Here is a 20,875-nt window from a genome sequence, read left to right as displayed (position 1 = left end):
ATATATATATATATATATATATATATATTTAAACATGTATAGAGCAATTCCACGACCGTCTCACAAAAATGATAAAATTAAACCAACCCAATATAGATAGTACTATACATCAGTAGAAAGCTCTACTTCTTCTCTTTCAGAAAATATATAGCTTACTATGGTATGCCGCTATTATAAAAAATAATATGGGCTGAAACAGAAGGTAAAAGTAGGTGTTTTTGCAATAATTTAATTTTTAATCGCCAAACTTCAATTGAACCTATAAAAAATTCAAAAACTGTCTTGCTCATTGCAATCAGGCTTTTAGCTGCACTAATCATTCCTACTGATAATAAAAACATACTTATTGCCAGACGAATTCAGAATACCGTTTGTTTTAATCAAATGCTATTACCACTATTGTCACGCTGTGACACAATTAGGGCACCAATAGTTTTATTTCTAAGACTACCAGTAAAACTTAGGGTTTCAAAAATCCAGCGCAATGAGAACTCAATCTAGTACATCTAAAAAAATACTAACATTTTTAAAAAAATAATTAGTTCAAGTTATTTTTAGAATCTTTCATGTCACGCCGTGACGTCACGGCGTGACAATTTTTTAACAACATTTAAAACAAAATTTAAAACTGCTAAACTGAAACCACAATTTAGTTTTTATCAACTTTAAGGACCCAGATTATTGAGTGGCCAGCCTTTTTTTACATTTTCTACAAAAACCACAAATTATAGGTATGTTTTGCAAAGGCAACATTTGGAGGATGAATGCTCAGCTATCCTTGAGGCTCTCTTTTGAGATACATAGATCCTCTCTAAGGGATAACTGTAACTCCATTGAGCCTCAGATGTAATACGTGCATCTCCATAACTAATGTTATGCCTTTTTTTAATCTTTCAAGGGTTTAACATGCCTCTTACTCATGCTGAGCGTCAAAAGAATTATCGTGAAAGGCAGTTAGAAATGTTTGGCGAAAATGTAGTTTAAAGAAAAAGAATCAAAAAAAAGAAAAGAAAAAAGACTCGCTAATTTGGAGGCTGAACGAGAAAAATAAAGGCAGCGAAAGACAAACAAAATATAGCAGAATCAAAATCTGTAGCTGTTAAATAATCCCCTTACAAATCTGCAAGCACTCTTGGAAATGCTGTTAAGAGAGCCAAGTCAGCACTACCAAAATCACCCAGAAAGAGGGCTAAAGTTGTACAAAAACTTTTAACAAAAATGAATGAAATCCCAAGCCCAGAAAAAATACTTAGTAAAAATGCATTAGATGCTTTAACTGTAAAATTGGTTCTTGATTTTTACAAGCATGATGATATATCCCGTCAAGCACCCGGTAAAAGAGACACCATTGTGGTGAGATTAAAGAGCAAGAAAGAAACTGTGCAAAAACGTCATTTGTATATGAATGATAATGAAGCTTATGCTGTTTTTAGAAGTGATTATCCTGAAGAATCAGTCGGAAAATCAAAGTTTGCTTGTTTACGCCCACCACATGTGCTTTTGTCTAGTTCAATGTCAAGAAACGTTTGTTGTTGTCAACAGCATCAAAATATAATTCTTATCCTTAAAGCCTTGCACAAGTTTGATTCAAATTTTCCATTGTATTTACATGAATTTCCTCTTAGAATTGTATGTGATAGTGAAAAAGACAATTGTTATAATAATATGTGTACAACATGTAAAGATGCTGCAAAGTTTCATTATCTATTTGTCTTGAATGAAATTGACACGAATAAATGCATTACATGGTACCAATGGGAAAAAGTTGGAGAAGGTAATGGAAAGGAATATATTTAAAAAATTGAAAAAAAGGGAAGAGTTGATGATCTTTACAGCACCTTTTCAAAATTTTTACCTTCATTTCTTTGGCATTATTTTATTAAACAGAAACAATCAAAGACATACCGTGATCATACGATCCAACTCTAAAGTAATCCAGACACAGCCGTTCTTCAAGTGGATTTTGCTGAAAAATTTTCAGCTTTGTGGCAAGATGAAGTGCAGTCAGCACATTGGCACAAGAAGCAAGTTACTGTTTTTACTGCTGTATTTTGGTACCAAAATTCATGCTCATCAGCTGTCATAGTTTTAGATGATTTAAGCCATTCAAAAGAAGCTATTCTTGTATTTGTTCATAATTTATTATCTAAGCATATTGAATCAAGTGTTAAAATACCACAGGTTTGGACAGACGGGCTAAGTAATCAATCTAAAAATTGTTTTATTGCATCAGCAATACCCTGGTTGGAAGAACAGCATGATTTAAAATTATTCTGGAACTTTTTTGCTGCTTCACATGGGAAAGGACCAGTAAATGCTACTGGTGGGATCGTAAAAGAATAGCAACGCAAAAAATATTCCAGAGAAAGTTTATAATAACCGATGCCATAACTTTTCATGAAGCTGTTAAAAATGAGACTAATTTCAATGTCTATTTTGTTTCTATGGAAGATATCATAAATACAAAAAAAGAATTTAAAATTGATGAGTTATTTACAAAAGCACCAGCAAAACCAGGAATATTTGCAGCGCACCTAATTCAAAACAATAATGGGAAAATAGAAATGCAACCCTATTCAAGTGTCAAGTATTTAGTGAAACAACTTACGTCTTCAGACGAAATCACCGAAAAACTTTAAAACGTTGTATATATGAAAGCAATATAATATGGACGCGATTTGACACTGATATAGTATGGGCGTGTTCTGAAGGTTACTATGTATGAACTATTTTTATGAAGATGTAATTATATTTGCTTTTCTACTTAGTTTTAAATTTATTAAAAAAAACAATTCATTTACCTGGTTTATAATTGTCTGGTCACGCTGTGACGTCACGTTGTGACGTTTACCACTAGTTAATTAAAGGTGCAGCTGTTTAAAATTTAATTAAATAAATGTTATTTAGCTATAAAACTTGTAAGAGTAATATCTAAACTTTTTGTTTAATGCTAAGTTAATAATTCAGTTCATCTATATTAGCTGAATCGTGATGTTGATCTAAAAACTAAAAAACAATGAGAAAATTTTGGTCACGCTGTGACGTTTTATATTTTCTCGCATGAATAAGAGGCTAATATATCCACCCTAATTTTTTTTCTTGTTTCTTGTAGCACCTATTATGAGCTAACAAAATAGCAAAAATAATTCTTTTTATATCTATTTAATAATAAAATATTGAAAGCTAAAGACAAAAAAAAGGACGGTTGCCACGCTGTGACGGTGGAATTGCTCTCTCTCTCTCTCTCTCTCTCTCTCTCTCTCTCTCTCTCTCTCTCTCTCTCTCTCTATATATATATATATATATATATATATATATATATATATATATATATATATATATATATATATATATATATATATATATATATATATATATGTATATATATAAATATGAGTTGGTAGACCGGCTATGGTATAGAAAGTTGCTATAGGTGCTACTTGTTGTAAAAAGCTGGAAAGCATTTAAAACAACAGGTGTCTTTTACCGGCAACTTTTGCCAAGAGATTTACCTTTTAAACACTCACAGCTAAAAATGTTAGAAATTCATTGAGCACTTCAATGATACAAGACCAAATCTGAAACAATGAAATAATAAAATGAAACGTAATTTTCAAAAAGTTTGATTTACAGCTACCACTAGGTAGGTTCTGGATGCAGTACACTGTATTTTATTCCAAAAGAAAAATCACACAGTCATCTTTATCACAATCATCAGAAAGAAGAATATTTTTGGAGTAAGAAAACAACAAACGTGTGGTTCTGCAACACAAGTTCAAATATTTTTTAATCTTCTGCTGCAAGCTTATGACACTGGTTCAGCTAGTAAAAAAAATTTTTTACACCATCAGCACAAGAAAGATGAGTCTCAAAGTTGAACCGTGTTGGAGCGTAAACATTTACGATAAAGCTTACAATATTGTAAGGTGATGGGGAACATATCTTTTTTGACATGTACAATCTAAAAATTCTGTTTGTTTTTGTTAGTCATTCAGCATAGCTTAAAGTTCCTAGTATTGTGTTCTGTAAAGACGTAATTTCTTCATCTGTAAACCTTGCTGCACTGTTAAGCATGCTCTAAGAAGATATACCTGATCTGTACTCAGATTGCTCTTAACCTCATCATTTACCTCGACCAGCTTTTCGAACATAGCTTCGAAATTGGTAAATCCATGGAATCAAAGTCTAGTACCCATAATTGCACCACTAGAAATACTAGGACATTTAGTACATCCTCTATAATTAGCAGAAATATATTTTTGAAATAATAGTTCATAATGAGGTTAAGAATAATCTAAGCATGAAACAGGTAAAAAACCCATTGCAGTGATCTTGCGATCTCTCCCTCTAATTTTTGAGTGACACCATTTTTTTTTGCATGTATTGTTTACTGTGCCGTTACAAACAGCTGCTTGTAGCGTACTTGCTGAATTTGTATTTGCAATTATTTATAATGTCTTATTTTCAACGTCAACTGCTTTATCTGTTTGTCGCATTACATGATTAATGTAATTGTAGTTTAGAAATAATACAATAACATAATCTTCTTTTATTGTGCTCCTACGTACACTAGACTTGAAAAAACTACGCCTTGCTTTCCATCTAATCCAAAATAATTCTTGCATCTCGGCAGTAAGCTTAAAAACTTGTTTCTGCCGCGAAAGACTTCTCTGGCATTTAAGTTTTGCAGAGCCTATTTTAGTTTCTGTTGAAAATAGCTTTTTATCTTTTAGCACTGCATTCACTACAAGACAAGCGTCCCTGCTATTAATATTGCACCTGTCCAAAGCTTTATATAATTCTGGACATTGCTTGTTTATGGCTGTAACAAAAACATCATCAGATTTACCACTGGAAATTTTACAGTCAAGAATTTCATCAACCGTGTTTAGTTGCAGTTCTACGTCAACACTACTATGATTATCAGCATCATCGCCCATTTTGCTGTATACATAATTCACTTTTGTCTTGTATTTCATTTTCTTATTGCGCGCAAATTTCAAACGTTTGAATGCTTTCATCTCTTTCTTCTGCAACTTAGATGTAGCCTTTTTATCTATAGCGCCTATACAAATATTCCATTCAGTTTTTTTGTCCAACCAGAAAGTTCTTTCTGTTAGACGTATTTTATGCGACAGTAAAAAAATACATTGTGAATTCTCTTGTACACTGCTGTCAACTCAATGGCAAGCGGATATTTCAAATACAGCTTTTATTAATCAATTTTTTTATACGGTTGACTAGACTCTTCTCATAAATTGCTGGGGTACTCGCTGTGTTGTAGATACTTTTATTTATTAATATACAAGGTTTTTCTTTGCATTGTTGCTTTAAAGTTTTTTTTCCTTTTAAAATTCAAATGTCAAATATTTTGGGTTTACATCCTCAAGTAATCCATAATTCCATATTGATTTAATTTTTTACATTTTAATGATAGGTGTTGCGGAGTGAATACGGTTTTAGAACATTTTGTCTTACATGGTAATATGACCACGGAAAAATCTATTACAAGATTGCCAACGTGTTTCAAGAATAGAGAAGCGAATTTATCGAATAATTAAAATGAAGAAAAAAATTAAGAGCACTCGAAAAAAAACTAGATGAATGAAAAAAATGAGTATGAAAAATATGAATCCTACGTTGTTGGTGATTTTTTTTTTTTTAAGAAGTTTTTAAGGTCTTATCACAAAACACCGCGAAAGAGGAAGTTCACGCCTCCTTCCTCACGATGTCGCAAAACTTGCACAGAGGTGGGGTTCAAACATTTTTTTTTAGCAAATCTTAAAGAAGTTTTTTATATTATTTTGGACTTGACTACTTTATGTTTATGATTTTGGTTAATTTTTAAGATTTTAAAACATGATAACTTAAACTTGAATGAATGAAATAAGTTGAAGTTTTCAGGAAAGACTCATTTTTTACATATAACATAATCATCATAAACTTATTTATTTTTGAGTTTCAGTTTTTAACATTTATACAAATTAGGGTATTTATTAAACACTAATAGAGGCATAACATTTGACTAAATGAGTAAGTAAACTAAATGAGAACTAAATCAAAAAAATGGTATGATAAATAGATTTAACTATTACTTTTTTTTGCAAACTTTGTTTCGTCACAGTATAAACATTTTACATACGTACAACTTTAAGACATTTATAAATATAAATATATTTAAATCTATGCATTTATGAATAATATGATAAAGTTTAAGATAGTGAGCAAGTAGAAGACTGTAGTCTTATCATCAAGTAGAAGACTGTAGCCTTATCATCAAGTAGAAGACAACAGTTTTATCATCAAGTAGAAGACTGCAGTCTTATCATCAAGTAGAAGACTGCAGTCTTATCATCAAGTAGAAGAATGCAGTCTTATCATCAAGTAGAAGACTATAGTCTTATCTTCAAGTAGAAGACTGCAGTCTTATCATCAAGCCCATTTTATTTGCAATTTTAAAATAAGATTTCACTTGAGATAAAAAAAAAAAGTTAAATAACATTAAAATTCATTATTAAAATAAACCTTAAACAAAAAAATTAAAGCAAAGCCATGTACGTTACTATCACAACACAAGCCATGTACGTTACTATTTCATAAATGAGTATGGAGCAAAACTCTTTGTATATAATAATTATTTGTAGTCATTATGGTGTCGAATGGTATAAACTATTTTTAGTTAAATTGTAATTAACTTGATCTTCAAAAATAAAAGAATATGCTGATGTCACTTAAGTCAAATAAATTATGTTTGACTGCTGTTTTAAAGGAACATAATGTTTTCATATTTTTTATTTGGGGTACACCAAAACTAATTGTTTGTGACCGTGTGCATGTTGAGATGTACGATACTCCTTTTTTCCTGTTATTTAAGCAACATCTGAACCATTTAAAAAATTTTTTTCGTTACTCCATATATCTCTAGCTTGTAAAGGAAAATCTCGTGGTCAACTGTATCGAACGCTTTGGTCAAATCAATAAACAAGGCTTGAGTATAACTAGTATTTTCAAAACCATTAAAAATTTTATTGACTAGATCAATTATTTCAAGATAAGTTGATTTCGCTCTTGCAAAAATCAAGCTACTTGTTATATACTTTAACAGGGTTGGAATGCCACTGAGGGGCCCGGGGAGAGATGTATGGAGCTCTTAAGGTAGCAAAAAATTTAGTAAAAATAAGTTAAACCCTTAATCACATAGTTTTTTTGTTATAAGAGTATAGGAAATTTTTAATATTGTGCATGCAAATTTCCAAATATTTGACCACGCACTCCATCTATCAATTAATTCGGCACGTTTAAAAAAACAAACCCGTATGCAAAGTTTTAAAAATACAGTAATTCTAAATTATAGCGTCGCACCACTTTAATTTTTGCACATTATTGCCATGCTAAAATGTATTTTCCCAATAAGTTTATCAATATTAGAAAAAATACAAGTTATTTGTCAAATTTTTTAATTATTTACTGAGAAATTAATCATCAAAACATAAGAAAAATGTTTGTATTTTTAAGTATTACACTACAGCAAGTAATCCGTAAAAAGTTTTGATGATGTTTTCAAACTGTGAACGACCTTATTGTGATCAATTTTTATGTCATTTTCAATATTCATTAAAATAAATGATTCAAGGTGCTCTCACCTTAAAAAAGTACAGTATCCGCAATAACATAGAATACATTAATCTTAAACTGCCTTATTAGGTTCTGAAATTCTTGCCTGCTTTCATCGCTCGTATTTTCACTAGACATCTGCTTTCGTTGTCGAGCTATTTTTGTGAGAGCTCAATTTCAAAAGTTTCTTCAATATCTTTGTTAACTTCAGATATGATGTTGTTATTCAATCTTGCAAATGATTCAAAACACGAGGATATCAAGGAATTTTTACTGACTGCAATAAGGCGGTTTGGAGTGGTTTCTACCATCTTAGTAGCAACTAGAAATTCCAAACCATCCGTTTGTAAATACTTTAAAACAGGTGTGCACATGTTGTGCATAACATTGTGCAAGAAGTGCAGTCTTACCATTTTTAAGGAATAAATCATAAACGTGGTCAATGCATCCAGCAACCACATTTATGTTTTTTCCTTAAAATACAAATTGACCGTAAAGTTATGGTAACCGAATAAGATTTTTATTTTATGATTTAAAGAACATAACCAATTACACAAAATTTATTGTTTACAAAACATAGCCAATTACACAAAATTAAAAATCAAAGGTTTTAATTTTTGAATCAAAAATTTTAATTTTATATTACAATGTTATAAATTTTATTTTATTGTAATATTAATTTTTTTAATTTTTTCTGAAAAAAATATTTTGGTAAAAATTCAAACTCCAATTGTATTTCACTATATATTTTTTATAAATACAAAGAACTGAAATATGTTTACTAAAAAATAATAATATTTAAATAATAAAATCTCCAGCCCCATTAAATATATCTGAGTCTCTCTGGTTGGGAAGCACTGGCTTTTTATGGTTGGGAAGCACTGGCTTCTTATGATCGAGAAGCACTTGCTTTTTATGGTCGGGAAGCACTGGCTTCTTAGAAGTGCTTATTATTATAATTATTATTACGTCTTAAATGTTTTCATAAAACAATCGTCGAAAGAGAAGGGGCCCAAAAATAATTTTTAACCAGCACATTTTTACCCACTCCAGGACCCTCGACTTATATAAAATATATACGCATAGCACGATAAAAACACAAAACTTAATGCTTTTTTGTAACAAATTAATTTTTTAATCTTTTACTCAAGATAATTTACTCTACCACAAATATTAATACTTTGTATATTTATTGAAAAGCAAAATTAATGCATGTAAATAGTAAATAGTTATTATTAATTTGTATTTTTGTGTGTTTTACTTGTGCATCTTAATTTATAATAAGGCCCAGCACTTTCAGACATTGCAGGGACCCGGGGGAAATCCGTCTAACCTCCCTGACCAGTCCGACCTTGCACTTTAAGGAAGATAATCATCTTAAAGCTATGTCGAAAGTTTACTGTAGTTACTTTGTTTATATCTGCAGATATCGTATATCTATATAAAATATTGCATATTTTCGCCTCACTGATCATATATTATACTATATGTTTAAATTATTCCTATATTTTTAATATGTATTAAATTTTTTTGATAAGTTTTTCTTGAAAGCAATCTTACTACGATATGACTTTCGTATTCGTTTTGAAACATCTGAAGTTCAATTGATCTCTTTGATGCATAGATTAAAATTTCCCAAAATATTTACTAGCTTATTTTTAACCCGGGCAAATGCATTTATTTTAAAATATATATAAGTGTTTTGAGTTCCTACTTACAATGGCACGTGTTATAAAAATGGTTTTTGAAACAAATTACTGTTTAAATTTTATTAATAATTCGAAGATTTATTAATAATTCGAAAGATAATACTATTATAAATTCATAATTCACATAGTATTCCTTATTTAAATCGAATTAATACCTAGATAGTAAAAATAATATACACATTTTTTTGTAAATTGCAAATGGTGTGGCGGAATAGTGTCGCAAAATTTTGATTGTCGCAAATTTTTATTGTCGCAAATTTGATTGTCGAAAATGTGAAAAAGGAATAGTGTCGCAAAATGTCGCAAGATTGATTGTCGAATAACAGAATAAGGTATAATGTCGCAAATAAATTTAATGAATAGTGTCGAAAATAGAAAACGGAATAGTGTCGCAAATGAATCTAAGGAATAGTGTCGAAAACATAAAAAAGGAATAGTGTAGCAAATAGTGAAAACGGAATAGTGTCGCAAATAGTAAAAACGGAATAGTGTCGCAAATAGTAAAAACGGAATAGTGTCGCAAATGAATCTAAGGAATAGTAATTACTATTTGCGACACTATTCTGTTTTACTATTTGCAACACTATTCCGATTTTACTATTTGCGACACTATTCCGTTTTTACTATTTGCGACACTATTCCGTTTTTACTATATGCGACACTATTCTATTTTCACTATTTGCGACACTATTCCTTTTTTATGTTTTCGACGCTATTCCAATTTTGATATTTGCGACACTATTCCCTTTATTATTTGCGACACTATTCCTTTTTTCGTTTTTGACACTATTCCGATTTTACTGTTTGCGATATCATTTCTTTTACTAGTTGCGACACTATTCCTTTTTTTTGTTTTCGACACTATTCATTAAATTCTTTAGCGACACTATTTCTTTTTTTTATTTTCGACACTATTCATAAAATTCATTTGCGACACTATTCCTTTTTTTTTTTGCGACATTAGGCTTTTTTAATAAATTCGACATTATTCCGAAATTCATTTTTCGACATTATTCCTGTCACCCTTGCAAATAGAAGACACAGTTTTTAGATTTATTCGACAGAATGAAGTAAATTTCTTGCGGTGTTTTTCCGCAGTGTTCTGCGACAAAGCCAATAAATGTCCTCTAAGAGCATCTTAATAATCTGGAAAAAAACTTACGATTCAAATTCTTATTAGATTATCCAATTCAAATTATTTTTTGTTTATTTATTAACACTACTAAATTTTTTTTAACTAATAAACTCTGTGAGTGAGTTGTCTGGTAAATCTCAGTTGGAGAGTGAAAACAAATCGTAACTTATGAAATTTTGTGATTTCTCAAAAAAACTAAACTCACGCTTTCCAAGACGCTGAAAGTGAAAGTATAAAAGTTTGTTTATAAAGTGATTTTAGGTTAATGTTCTTAGATTTCTAAAATAATAGAGTTCATTTCACTTCAGTTAATTTAATTAATCTTTAGATTTTTTTTAAGGTTAGTATCTTTCATATTCTAACATAATTTTTATTTTAGCTTGTTAAAAAAGATGTCTGAAAATGTAAAAGTTGCTGTCCGCGTACGACCATTTATATCTTTTTCATATTAAAGTTTGTATAATAAATTAAATGCACTTGAGAGTGTGTGAGCGGCTATTTGTTTTTAATTCAAATTTTTAATCACAAAAAACATAATCGTAACCAAAAAATATTTTTTCTAATTAAATTTTGCAGTTAATTAAAGTTTATGCAATGTTTGAAATTCATAGTAACGAAAAATTTTTAATAATAGCTTAATTTTTATAAATTTTCAGAATTAGTGTTTTTATTATTCATAATTCAAAATAATTTTCAAATTAGTGTTTTTAAAAAAGCGTTTTGATGCTCAAATAATTTTTAAAATTGTTCAATGCGGTTGAAATTCATAGTAACAGAAAAATGTTTCATAATACGCTGTGAAATTTACATAACAAATTGTTAGTCAATAAACTGTTAGCTTTTTTTCCCATTTTGATAAACTTTCTTTTTCTTTTTTTTCTTTTATTTAGTTTTTAATTTATTTGTTTTATTTCTTGCAATGCATACAAAAATAATAAAACATTTTAACACAAGAAATATAAAAAGTATTGAAGTAAAAAATAAATTATATTATTAAGTATTTCTTGCAAAATTAAAAAAAAAACTTTTTTATTTTTATTTTTTGTGTTTGTTATAGGAAAGACACAAACATAAAAAAAAATTTCCTTTTTTTTTTTTTTTTGAGATTGAAATTTTTCTACTTTTTTAAACTTTAAATGTGCTTATTACTAATATCAGTTTTGAAGTACATAGTTATATGATTTAGAATCAGACAATTGTCTAAAGGTTTCATACAAGAGCAAAGTTTTCAGATTTGTGGTTTTTAATGAGTTTATTATATAATTGGATTTGTAAAAACAGCTAAGAGATATAATCATTATTCATAATCAATCTGTTTTCAAATAAATAAATAAGAAAGTTTAAAAGTAATCAGATTAGTTGATTGCAAGAAAACAACCCTAATATAAACCGCCATTAGTCAAAAAAAAAAAAATTTTGAAATACACTACTATAAAAATTTTGTACAACATTTTTTATATCATTAAGTATTGATAAGTTTTGAACCTTAAAATTTTGTTGTTTTAAATTCTAAAGGATTTTATAAGCATGTTATGTAGACAATGTATCTGCCTATTTTTATTACATATGTAATAATATTTTGCTTAATTTCATTACACAATTCACGAGAAAAAGAAAGAAATGCAGTCCTTTGCATTAAAATGTCAGGAAGTTCAACATATATCTCTAATCCTGAAGAACCAAACAGTGAACCAAGAAAGTTTGCATTTGACTATAGCTATTGGTCACATGATGGTTTTGAGGAGCAGCCTAATGGGTATTTATCACCTGCAAATCCAAGTTATGCAGATCAGGTATAGATTTCATAAAATGTTTGCATTTAAAATTATTTTTATGATACCTTTTTTTATAAAATTGTGATTATGTTATTAACAAACTTTAGAAAGCTGTATTTTCTGACCTTGGAGAAGGTGTATTGTCTAATGCGTGGAAAGGTTATAATTGCTCCTTGTTTGCATATGGGCAAACCGGCTCAGGAAAATCATATTCTATGGTTGGATATGGTGTAAATTTAGGTAACAATAAATATATACACATAGTTTGTTTATTACATAATTAATTTCCTAAAATTTGTCATTAATTAATAACATAATTATTGAATTGTTTTGATTGACTATTTATCACTCATTAGTTCAATAATTAATTAATATTTTCAGGTATTGTTCCGGTTACATGTGAAAGACTTTTTGAAGATATTTCAAAAAAGAAATCAGAAGGTTCAAGTACAGAGTATCAAGTTAGTATCATTTTTAAATTACTTGATGTTTGTAAAAACAGCCTTCAATCATGTTTTCAAAATTAAAAGGTTGAAAGATTATAAGACTGGCACACTATTATAGAATTCTAATTGGCATTCTATTATATTATATCCTTTTTTTTAAACATTGTAAAAATAACCTTTTTCTTGGTTAAACCTAATTTTGTTAGATAACAAGAAAATTTCTATAGAAAACTTCTTGAGCATTTTTAATAAAAACATTATTTTATTAAGTTCACTTCACAAACATGGTAAATTATTTTCGCCAATGTTTGTATTGAAATTAATAACAATCTAATACATTTTACATACCAAATAGAAACTGGATTGTTCACTATTTACTTTAGTTCCGCTTTTTTACAATTTCGGTAAATTTTCACATCAGCAAATGTTTAACAACTTTTTTTCATATAATATTGCTTATAATATTTTGTGTGTGTTTATCAGAGCTGGGCATTGCTACAAAATATTAAAAAGCGCTACTGCTATTTTCTACACCTTTGTGAACCAGAAACCGCTACCATTCCTCTGCTACCAAAAATTTTTTTATTTAATTTTTTTTTATATAAACAAATGAAAATAAATTGCTGCTCCTCTCTCTCTCAGCTTGAGTTTTTGGTATCCATATGGGATGATATAAAATTATGTTTTTTAGTATTTTACACTTTTTTATATTTAAATCTACTTAGTGTTGCTAATGTTTTATGAGTAAATTGTAGCTTTCCTTGATATCTCCAGTTTCTGCTTGGTGAGTCTCATTGGATTTGGGCACAAAATCTAGTTTTTTTGTGTTGATTATGTGAAAAGGTCTCTAATTATGCATCTACTGTATTTTTTACTGTACTATATTCATGGCAAGTTAGCTGACAATTGACAGCTTGTAACAGGGGTGCACAAAAAAATAGAAATACCGTATGAATGTAAACATTATAGAAAGTTTAGAGTGTTATATTTATATAAAACAAAAAACATAGAAAATTATGTACTTTGATTGATAGTTGTTTTAAAGCATCATATAAGAAGTTCAAACTGGTGATCTCTGGTGTTGTCAACCTCAGGGCTGCCTTGATGTTGTTTGTTATCACAGTCCTCTTATTTTGGGCATTCCATATTCCCTAGACTTTTGTAGCCACCTTTAAAAAAATGTCCTAGGATTCAAATTCCAGATTGATACTTATTAGGTATCTTTACATTTCATAGCCAGTTCATTGTCTGTGCATTGACAGTGCTTTTGTAAAATGATATCATTATTGTAACTTTTTAGAATTTCCTCCTAAAAGAAAGGGGTCAATTTGACCAGCTCAAGATCTTCTGTTTTTCCTAAGTGACTAAACCAAACTGGGTAAAGGTGCTAGCATAGTTTAAACCTTTGTTTGTATTTTAATTTTTTTAAATGTTAATTCACCTCCCCAAAGTCTAGAAGGCCACTACAGTTGAAGAGGTTACTATAATTGTGATAACAACCCTTTCTCAACACTATAACTCTGAAACAGATACCTTGACGAGCAAGGCCATTGTGCTGAAAAACAAGTTGAGCGCAGTAGTACCAGGGGCTTTGTGGAGATATAACTTTGAACTTCTTGGTTATTAGGCAAGTACTATACCACTACACCATTACCACAGTTGTTGCATCAACTTAAGGGTTAAAAAACCTATGTGAAATACCGAATTTCAATTGCAACACTTCTTAATCTTGAAAAATATATTCTGGAACTAGAAACAGTTATCAGTTAACAGTTTTTGAAGCAAATTGCTTCAACACACTCTCCTGTTTATAATAAACTCCTGATGCAAATCTGTCATGGCGTCTACTTAGAGCTTCCCAGTTTGTGCTTCTATTAACTCCTTGACACTTGACTTCCTGAAACTTTTTTTGAAAATAAAAGCAGCAACTAAAAAAACCATAAGTCAAAAAAAAAAACACAAATTAAACACAAATATTTTGAAAAACTGAAAGTGAAAAATGGTGAGAATGAACATTATTTTACATGAAGAAATTTAAATGGAAAGAACATTAAATACATTACACCATTTATAATATATCACAATGAGAAAGTTCCAGTAGTTCTATAATTGTATTTTTAAAAGTTCTTGTTCAACCCTAAATAAAGGTCACTTTAATTAGATGATAGAAATGTCTAAATTAATGCATATGTTTAGATAATATCGTTAATAAATTAAGCTAGTTGTTGACATTTTATATAAAGCACACATGCCGCTTCTTTAAACTATTTAAATTAAATATAACACATCTAAAAATATTTTGATAATACAGGAAAATAATTTCACTTTTACTTCATTTTAAGTAAATAAAGTCTTTAATTTAAACAATTTTAAATAGTATTTCTGAAATTAATTGGTAGCAGAGTAGTACTTTTTAATTTTTTTTTTTTGGTAGCAACATCAGTCAGCTACCAAATTTTCTTAGTAAAAGCACTTTCCCAATACCGCTACCATATTGAAAGTCCTCATGTAGTGGAGTTTCAGAATAGCAGACCAAGTCGGGCAACTGCCCAGCTCTGATCTGAAAGTAAGGTTTTCAGTTTTTATAATTCTAAGTTTATAAATTCTACTTTTGGCAGTGTTTTACAATTCTAAATAGAACATCTGTTAAGGAAGTTATTTTGCATAAGAAATGACTTTTAAATATTTTGGTAGTTATAGATAGTTAAATTCATTTATATTTAATTTAATAAAGAAAAAATTATTTTTTCCAGGAATGCTGTTGAACCAAGTGATAATATTATTTGTGTTTCTTGATTGTTTTTTTTTTAAGGCTATTCCTTAAATTTATGTTTGTGGTGTCCTAAAGTCTTTAGCCTATTATTCCAATTTTGCTCTTTTCCAGAGTAATGAAATATCATGCTAGTTTTAATTCAAAGGAATTTTTGTGGTCTTTTTAAGATATAAATGCTGGTGATATTGCCAGACGTTCTATTTGGTAAATCAAATTTTATTTTAAGGGTATTTGTTTGGCCTCTAAGTTAACTGATTTTTCTAAATTATGGTGTGCTTTTTTTTTACGTTTTGTTTTATTTTTTTGTTTTTGTTCATTAATTTATGCTGGTTTTTAAACATTTTGTATAGATTATTGGTTTTATCAAAACATCTTTGCTGGTTATCATTTTCAAAATATCTTTTTTTGATTTTGTTTAAATTGATTACTTATGTTTCTAAACTTAATAGATTTTACTAAATAAAGATCATTTTCAAATGCTCACTAGATTGTGTGGGTGTTAGCTCACTAGATTGTGTTGGTGTTCAGCTAAAACTGTTATTTTATTTGTTTCATTATTTAATTAGTTTTTTTTTTTTGTTAAAGAAATGTGTTTGAAAAACTGTTTATACAAATTTTTCTTTTTTTTTGCAAATTTAATATTATAACTTTTTCCTGTTGTGGTAACAGCGTCTAAAATAAATAAAAACTAAATGTTATCCATAATTAAAAATAAATTTTCCTAAAACTCACAAATTATACAAAATCTTTCGAAGAAACACTGTAAAAGTAATATTTGGTGACAAATGTTGATTGACACTGAAAAAATTTTAAAAAATTTTAAAAGCCATAATAAAAAATAAATTTTTTCAAAAAATCGAAAATAATGATTTAAAATACAATTGTATAGTAAAGCAAAATGTCCCTTCAATAAAAAGTGTAGATCCACAAATGTATGTATCATTAAGGCTAAGAACCAACCCAACAAAGTTTATACTAGATCAATGGGTTGTGAGTGGAAAATAAGATATGGTAACCACAAATCATCATTTAATGTTAATTTTTAGAAGTCCAATTACTAACAATTACTATTTTATATAAACATCTTTAAGTTAACTAATAAATCATTTGTATATATAAACGTCTTTAAGCTAACTAATAAATCATTTGCATATATAGCTTTTGTAATATAATTTGTATTATCATTTATATTTTTACATCTATTCTTTGTGTAATCAATACATATACATTATTATATAAATGAAATTTTAAACAGACTTTTCAAACAGTTTTTTAATAATTTTAATTTTTACTATCAAACCATTTAAATATTTAAAACTATTACCAAAAACTAATGAAAAATAAAAATTAAAAATAGATTATTAATAACATTAATTAACATTAACTATTTACCAATTTCTGTCCGGATCTAAACCAATCTAAAATACAAAAATAAATTGTAACTTCTACTAAGAAAATTGTGGCAAAATAAATATTTTATTAATTGTGGTAACACATGAAACTCTATTTCTATTACAACTTTATTTCTATTACAACTTTATTTCTATTACAACTTTATTTCTATTATAACTTTGTTTCTATTACAACTTTATTTCCATTACAACTTTATCTCTATTATAACTTTTAGCAATTGTAAATAGCTATTATAACTTGTAATTATTACTTGTAACTATAACTTCTAATTATTAATTGTAATTATTAATTGTAATTATTATTAGTAATTATCACTTATAATTGTTAATTGTAAGTAACTATCATAACTAAGTTTATAAGTAAGTTTGTGAGAAGTTTGTTTATCAAGTAAGGAACTTTCCCATAAAATAAGGAGTGCTTCTTTTACCTTTAATTTGTGTTTGGTTAAAGCATTATTTAAAACCAAAAAAATCACAATTAGTCAATTTTTTTATTTTAATAGATAAGTTAAAACATTTTATAAACGGGTCGTTTATCTCATTTAAGATGCTCATTTAGTCTGGTTTGTCAAAAGTCTGGTGGTTTTTCTGGCAACTTGTTTAAATGAGATTAAAGCCAATGAAAAAAAGTTTTTTTCACTTAGCTAAAAAGTGGAACTTTTAAGAAAAAATTTTGTTTTTATCAAATGTTTATTTTGTAACAATATATTTGCAATATTTGTGAACAATCCTCTCAATATTCATTTTTTTTAAATAAATATATCAAATTCCAATGAAGCATAAAGTATCTTATATTTATTAAGTTATTATTATTATTTGAAACAGATGGGTATATTATATTCTTATCAAGATACAATTTGTTTCAATGTGAATAGTTTTTTTGTCGTAATTTTGTAAAACAAAAGAGAGATACTCTTTATCAAATCCTAGCTAAGTATTATTATTTTTATATCTTTGATCAATCAAACAATGTATAAAACCAATTTTGTAGCACGAGGGAGTGATACTAAAACTGTTTGTAAAAGTCCTGCATAAATTTTTGTGATGATGTCAAAAAGTAATTAAATTTCTTAGATGAACACTGTTTTGTCTCAATGTTTTTTCTCTTCCAACACTTTGATTTATCATCTCATCAATTACAACATACAGCTAAAACCTTATCATACATCTTTCTCATCTTTTTTCTCCACATTGAAAGGACTTTTCATTTTTCTTCAACAAAAGTTTAATTAGATTAATGTAACTAATAACTTTATTGTTTCATATTGTGTTAAAATTTTATTTAAAGATATTCCGTCTAAGGGAGCCATTAATATAGTCTATTTTTAGCCATTAATATAACCTATTTTTTCTTAAAAATAAAACTTGGTAATACGCTTTTCAAAATCTCACAGAGACATTTTTTTTTTTACATACAATTAAAAGAATATATAAAAATGTATTAATGTACAATTTTGGCAATAATTTATTGATAAATTATCAAAAAATATGCTATAAAATTTGCAATAATAGCTTAACACTAAATAACAGAGAAAGGAAAATTAAGATATCAAGAAAGTTAACATTATTAACAGTGCCATGTTGCGCAATTATTAACAGTGCCATGTTGCGCATGGATGGTGTCCCTGTTTATACTTTTGGTGTGCATTGCCAAGGCCACATTTGGAGCCCTTTGTTACGGCTTAGGGTTTAAATAGTGTTCTGAGTACTATTTATGCTTAGAGTCAAGTTCTTCAACAAATTTAAAAATGAATAAAGTACGAAAATCTATAAAACACAAAAAACCATCATCATTACCAAGTTCTCTAAACTTATCATTCACTAATATTCGTGGTCTTCGAAGTAACTTTTCTTCTGTTGAGTCTTATCTTTTGCAAAGTTCACATGACCTACTTGCTCTTTGTAAGGCTAATTTGAGTTCAGCTGTCTCATCTTGCGGTCTTAGTGTTGATGGTTATCTTCCTTTAATTCGTAAAGACTCCAATAGTCACATGCTTGGCCTGGACATTTAAATTCGTAAGAATTCACCCATTTATCGTGAAACTAGGTTTGAATCCACAAACTATTTATTCATGTGCTTTCATTTAGCACCACTTCACTCTATCGCCTTTCTCTTTGTTCTATATTGCTCTCCTTCATCTCAAGATGCACTCTTTTTGATGTTATTTCTGATCATATTGACCAAGCCCTCTCTCTTTATCCATCAGCCTGTATTGTTGTTGTCAGTGACTTTAATGCTCATGACACGGAATGGCTTGGCTCTAGTGTCAGTGATTCTGCAGGCATTAAAGCCCACAAATTTTGCCTTTCTCAATCCCTAACTCAAATAGTCAACTTTCCAACTCGCTTTCCAGACAACCCGAATCATTTACCTTCTCTACTCGACTTATGTCTTCTTTCTGATCCTAGTCAGTGCTCAGTTTCTCCACAATCACCCTTAGGTGCTTCTGATCACAGTTTGATCTCTCTAAACCTAATATCTCATTCTTCTTCATCACCTGAATCCCCCTATTATCGTACCTCTTACAACTAACTTAATGCTGACTGGGACTCTTTCCGTGACTTTCTTCATGATGGCCCTTGGGTAGAAATCTTGCATCTTCCTGTCAACAAATGTGCTTCTTACATAACTTTGTGGACCCAGGCTGGCATGGAATCTTTTGTTTCTTCTTGACAATTCCAGGTCAAGCCTCACTCTCCTCCATGGTTTTCCTCACACGGTAGCTAGATGAATCAGAGCGATCTGATTCATCTAGCTACCGTCCCATTAGTCTTCTTCCTGTTATAAGCAAGGTTTTTGAATCTTTAATTAACAAACACTTAATTTCTCATCTTGACTCTAATAATTTACTTTCTGACCATCAATATGGATTTCAATCTTCTCGTTCTACAGCTGATTTGCTAACAGTAATAACCGATAGGTTTTATCGTGCATTAGATAAAGGTGGAAAGGTTAAGGCCATCGCTCTTGACATTTCAAAAGCTTTTGATAAAGTTTGGCATGCTAGTCTTCTCCATAAGCTTTCTTCTTAAGATGTATATGGCAACATCTTTAAGATTATTGAATCCTTCCTTTCCAATTGTAGTATAAAAGTTGTCCTCAATGGACGGCACTCTTATTCTTATTCTTTAACTTCAGGGGTTCCTCAAGGTTCTATCCTTGGCCCTATACTCTTTTTAATTTACATTAACGATCTTCCAGATATTCTCACATCTAAGGTGGCATTGTTTCCTGATGATACTACCATTTATTCTTGTCATGATAAGAAGCCAACACTCTTTGATTGCTTGGAGGGGGCATTTGAGCTTGAAAAGGATCTCACTTCTGCTACAGCATGGGGCTCACAGTGGCTGGTGAACTTCAATACAGATAAAACTCAATTTATTTCAGCCAATCATTTTTGCAATAATTTAGATCTTCCTATATTTATGAACGGTGATGTACTTGATGAGCCACCCACTCTTCATCTTCTAGGATTAACTCTTACTTCTGATCTTTCTTGGAAACTATATATCAAATCAGTTGCAAAGTTAGCATCTGCTAAGGTTGCATCTCTTTATCGAGCTTGACACTTTCTTACTTTGGATTCTATTCTCTACCTCTATAAATCTCAAATCCGGCCTTGTATGGAATACTGTTTCCATATCTGGGGCAGACAATGTGCAAAAACGCATTGTAAACATAGTTGGACCTGCACTTGCAGCCAACCTCTAACCATTATCACATCGTCATAATGTTGCTTCTCTTTCTCCTTTCTACAAGTACTATAATGGGCACTGCTCTAAAGAGCTAGTGTCTCTTGTGCCATCTACTAAAACTCATTCTCGTGTTACTTGTCAATCAATTAAGTGTCATTCTTTTACTGTGACTGTTCCTATGTGCTCCAAAAAGTCTTATTTGTCTAGTTTTTTTCCTCAAACATCAGCTCTTTGGAATTTGCTTCCTTCATCTTGCTTTCCTGATTCATATAAATTGCAATCCTTTAAGTTTTCTGTCAATTGTTATTTTGC

General features: G+C 29.2%; 1 protein-coding gene across 2 annotated transcripts in view; it reads left to right on the top strand.

The window, feature by feature from the left end:
• Positions 1-10,620: 10,620 nt before the first annotated feature.
• LOC100208423 (kinesin-like protein KIF28P) overlaps positions 10,621-20,875 on the top strand; it is a 68,132-nt gene continuing 57,877 nt past the window's right edge. Inside the window, exons 1-5 of one of the 2 annotated variants that reach the window (XM_065810454.1) lie at positions 10,621-10,719; positions 10,838-10,893; positions 12,058-12,251; positions 12,341-12,473; positions 12,615-12,694. In XM_065810454.1, the coding sequence (XP_065666526.1) occupies positions 10,851-10,893; positions 12,058-12,251; positions 12,341-12,473; positions 12,615-12,694 (450 nt within the window). In that variant the 5' untranslated portion in view covers positions 10,621-10,719; positions 10,838-10,850. The remainder of the gene's footprint in view (positions 10,720-10,837; positions 10,894-12,057; positions 12,252-12,340; positions 12,474-12,614; positions 12,695-20,875) is intronic. The other variant, XM_065810455.1, reaches the window with a different exon arrangement.

This window comes from Hydra vulgaris, chromosome 11, assembly GCF_038396675.1.
Source record: "Hydra vulgaris chromosome 11, alternate assembly HydraT2T_AEP".
Taxonomy (NCBI): Eukaryota; Metazoa; Cnidaria; class Hydrozoa; order Anthoathecata; family Hydridae; genus Hydra; species Hydra vulgaris.
This window is presented reverse-complemented; position numbering and strand designations above follow the sequence as displayed.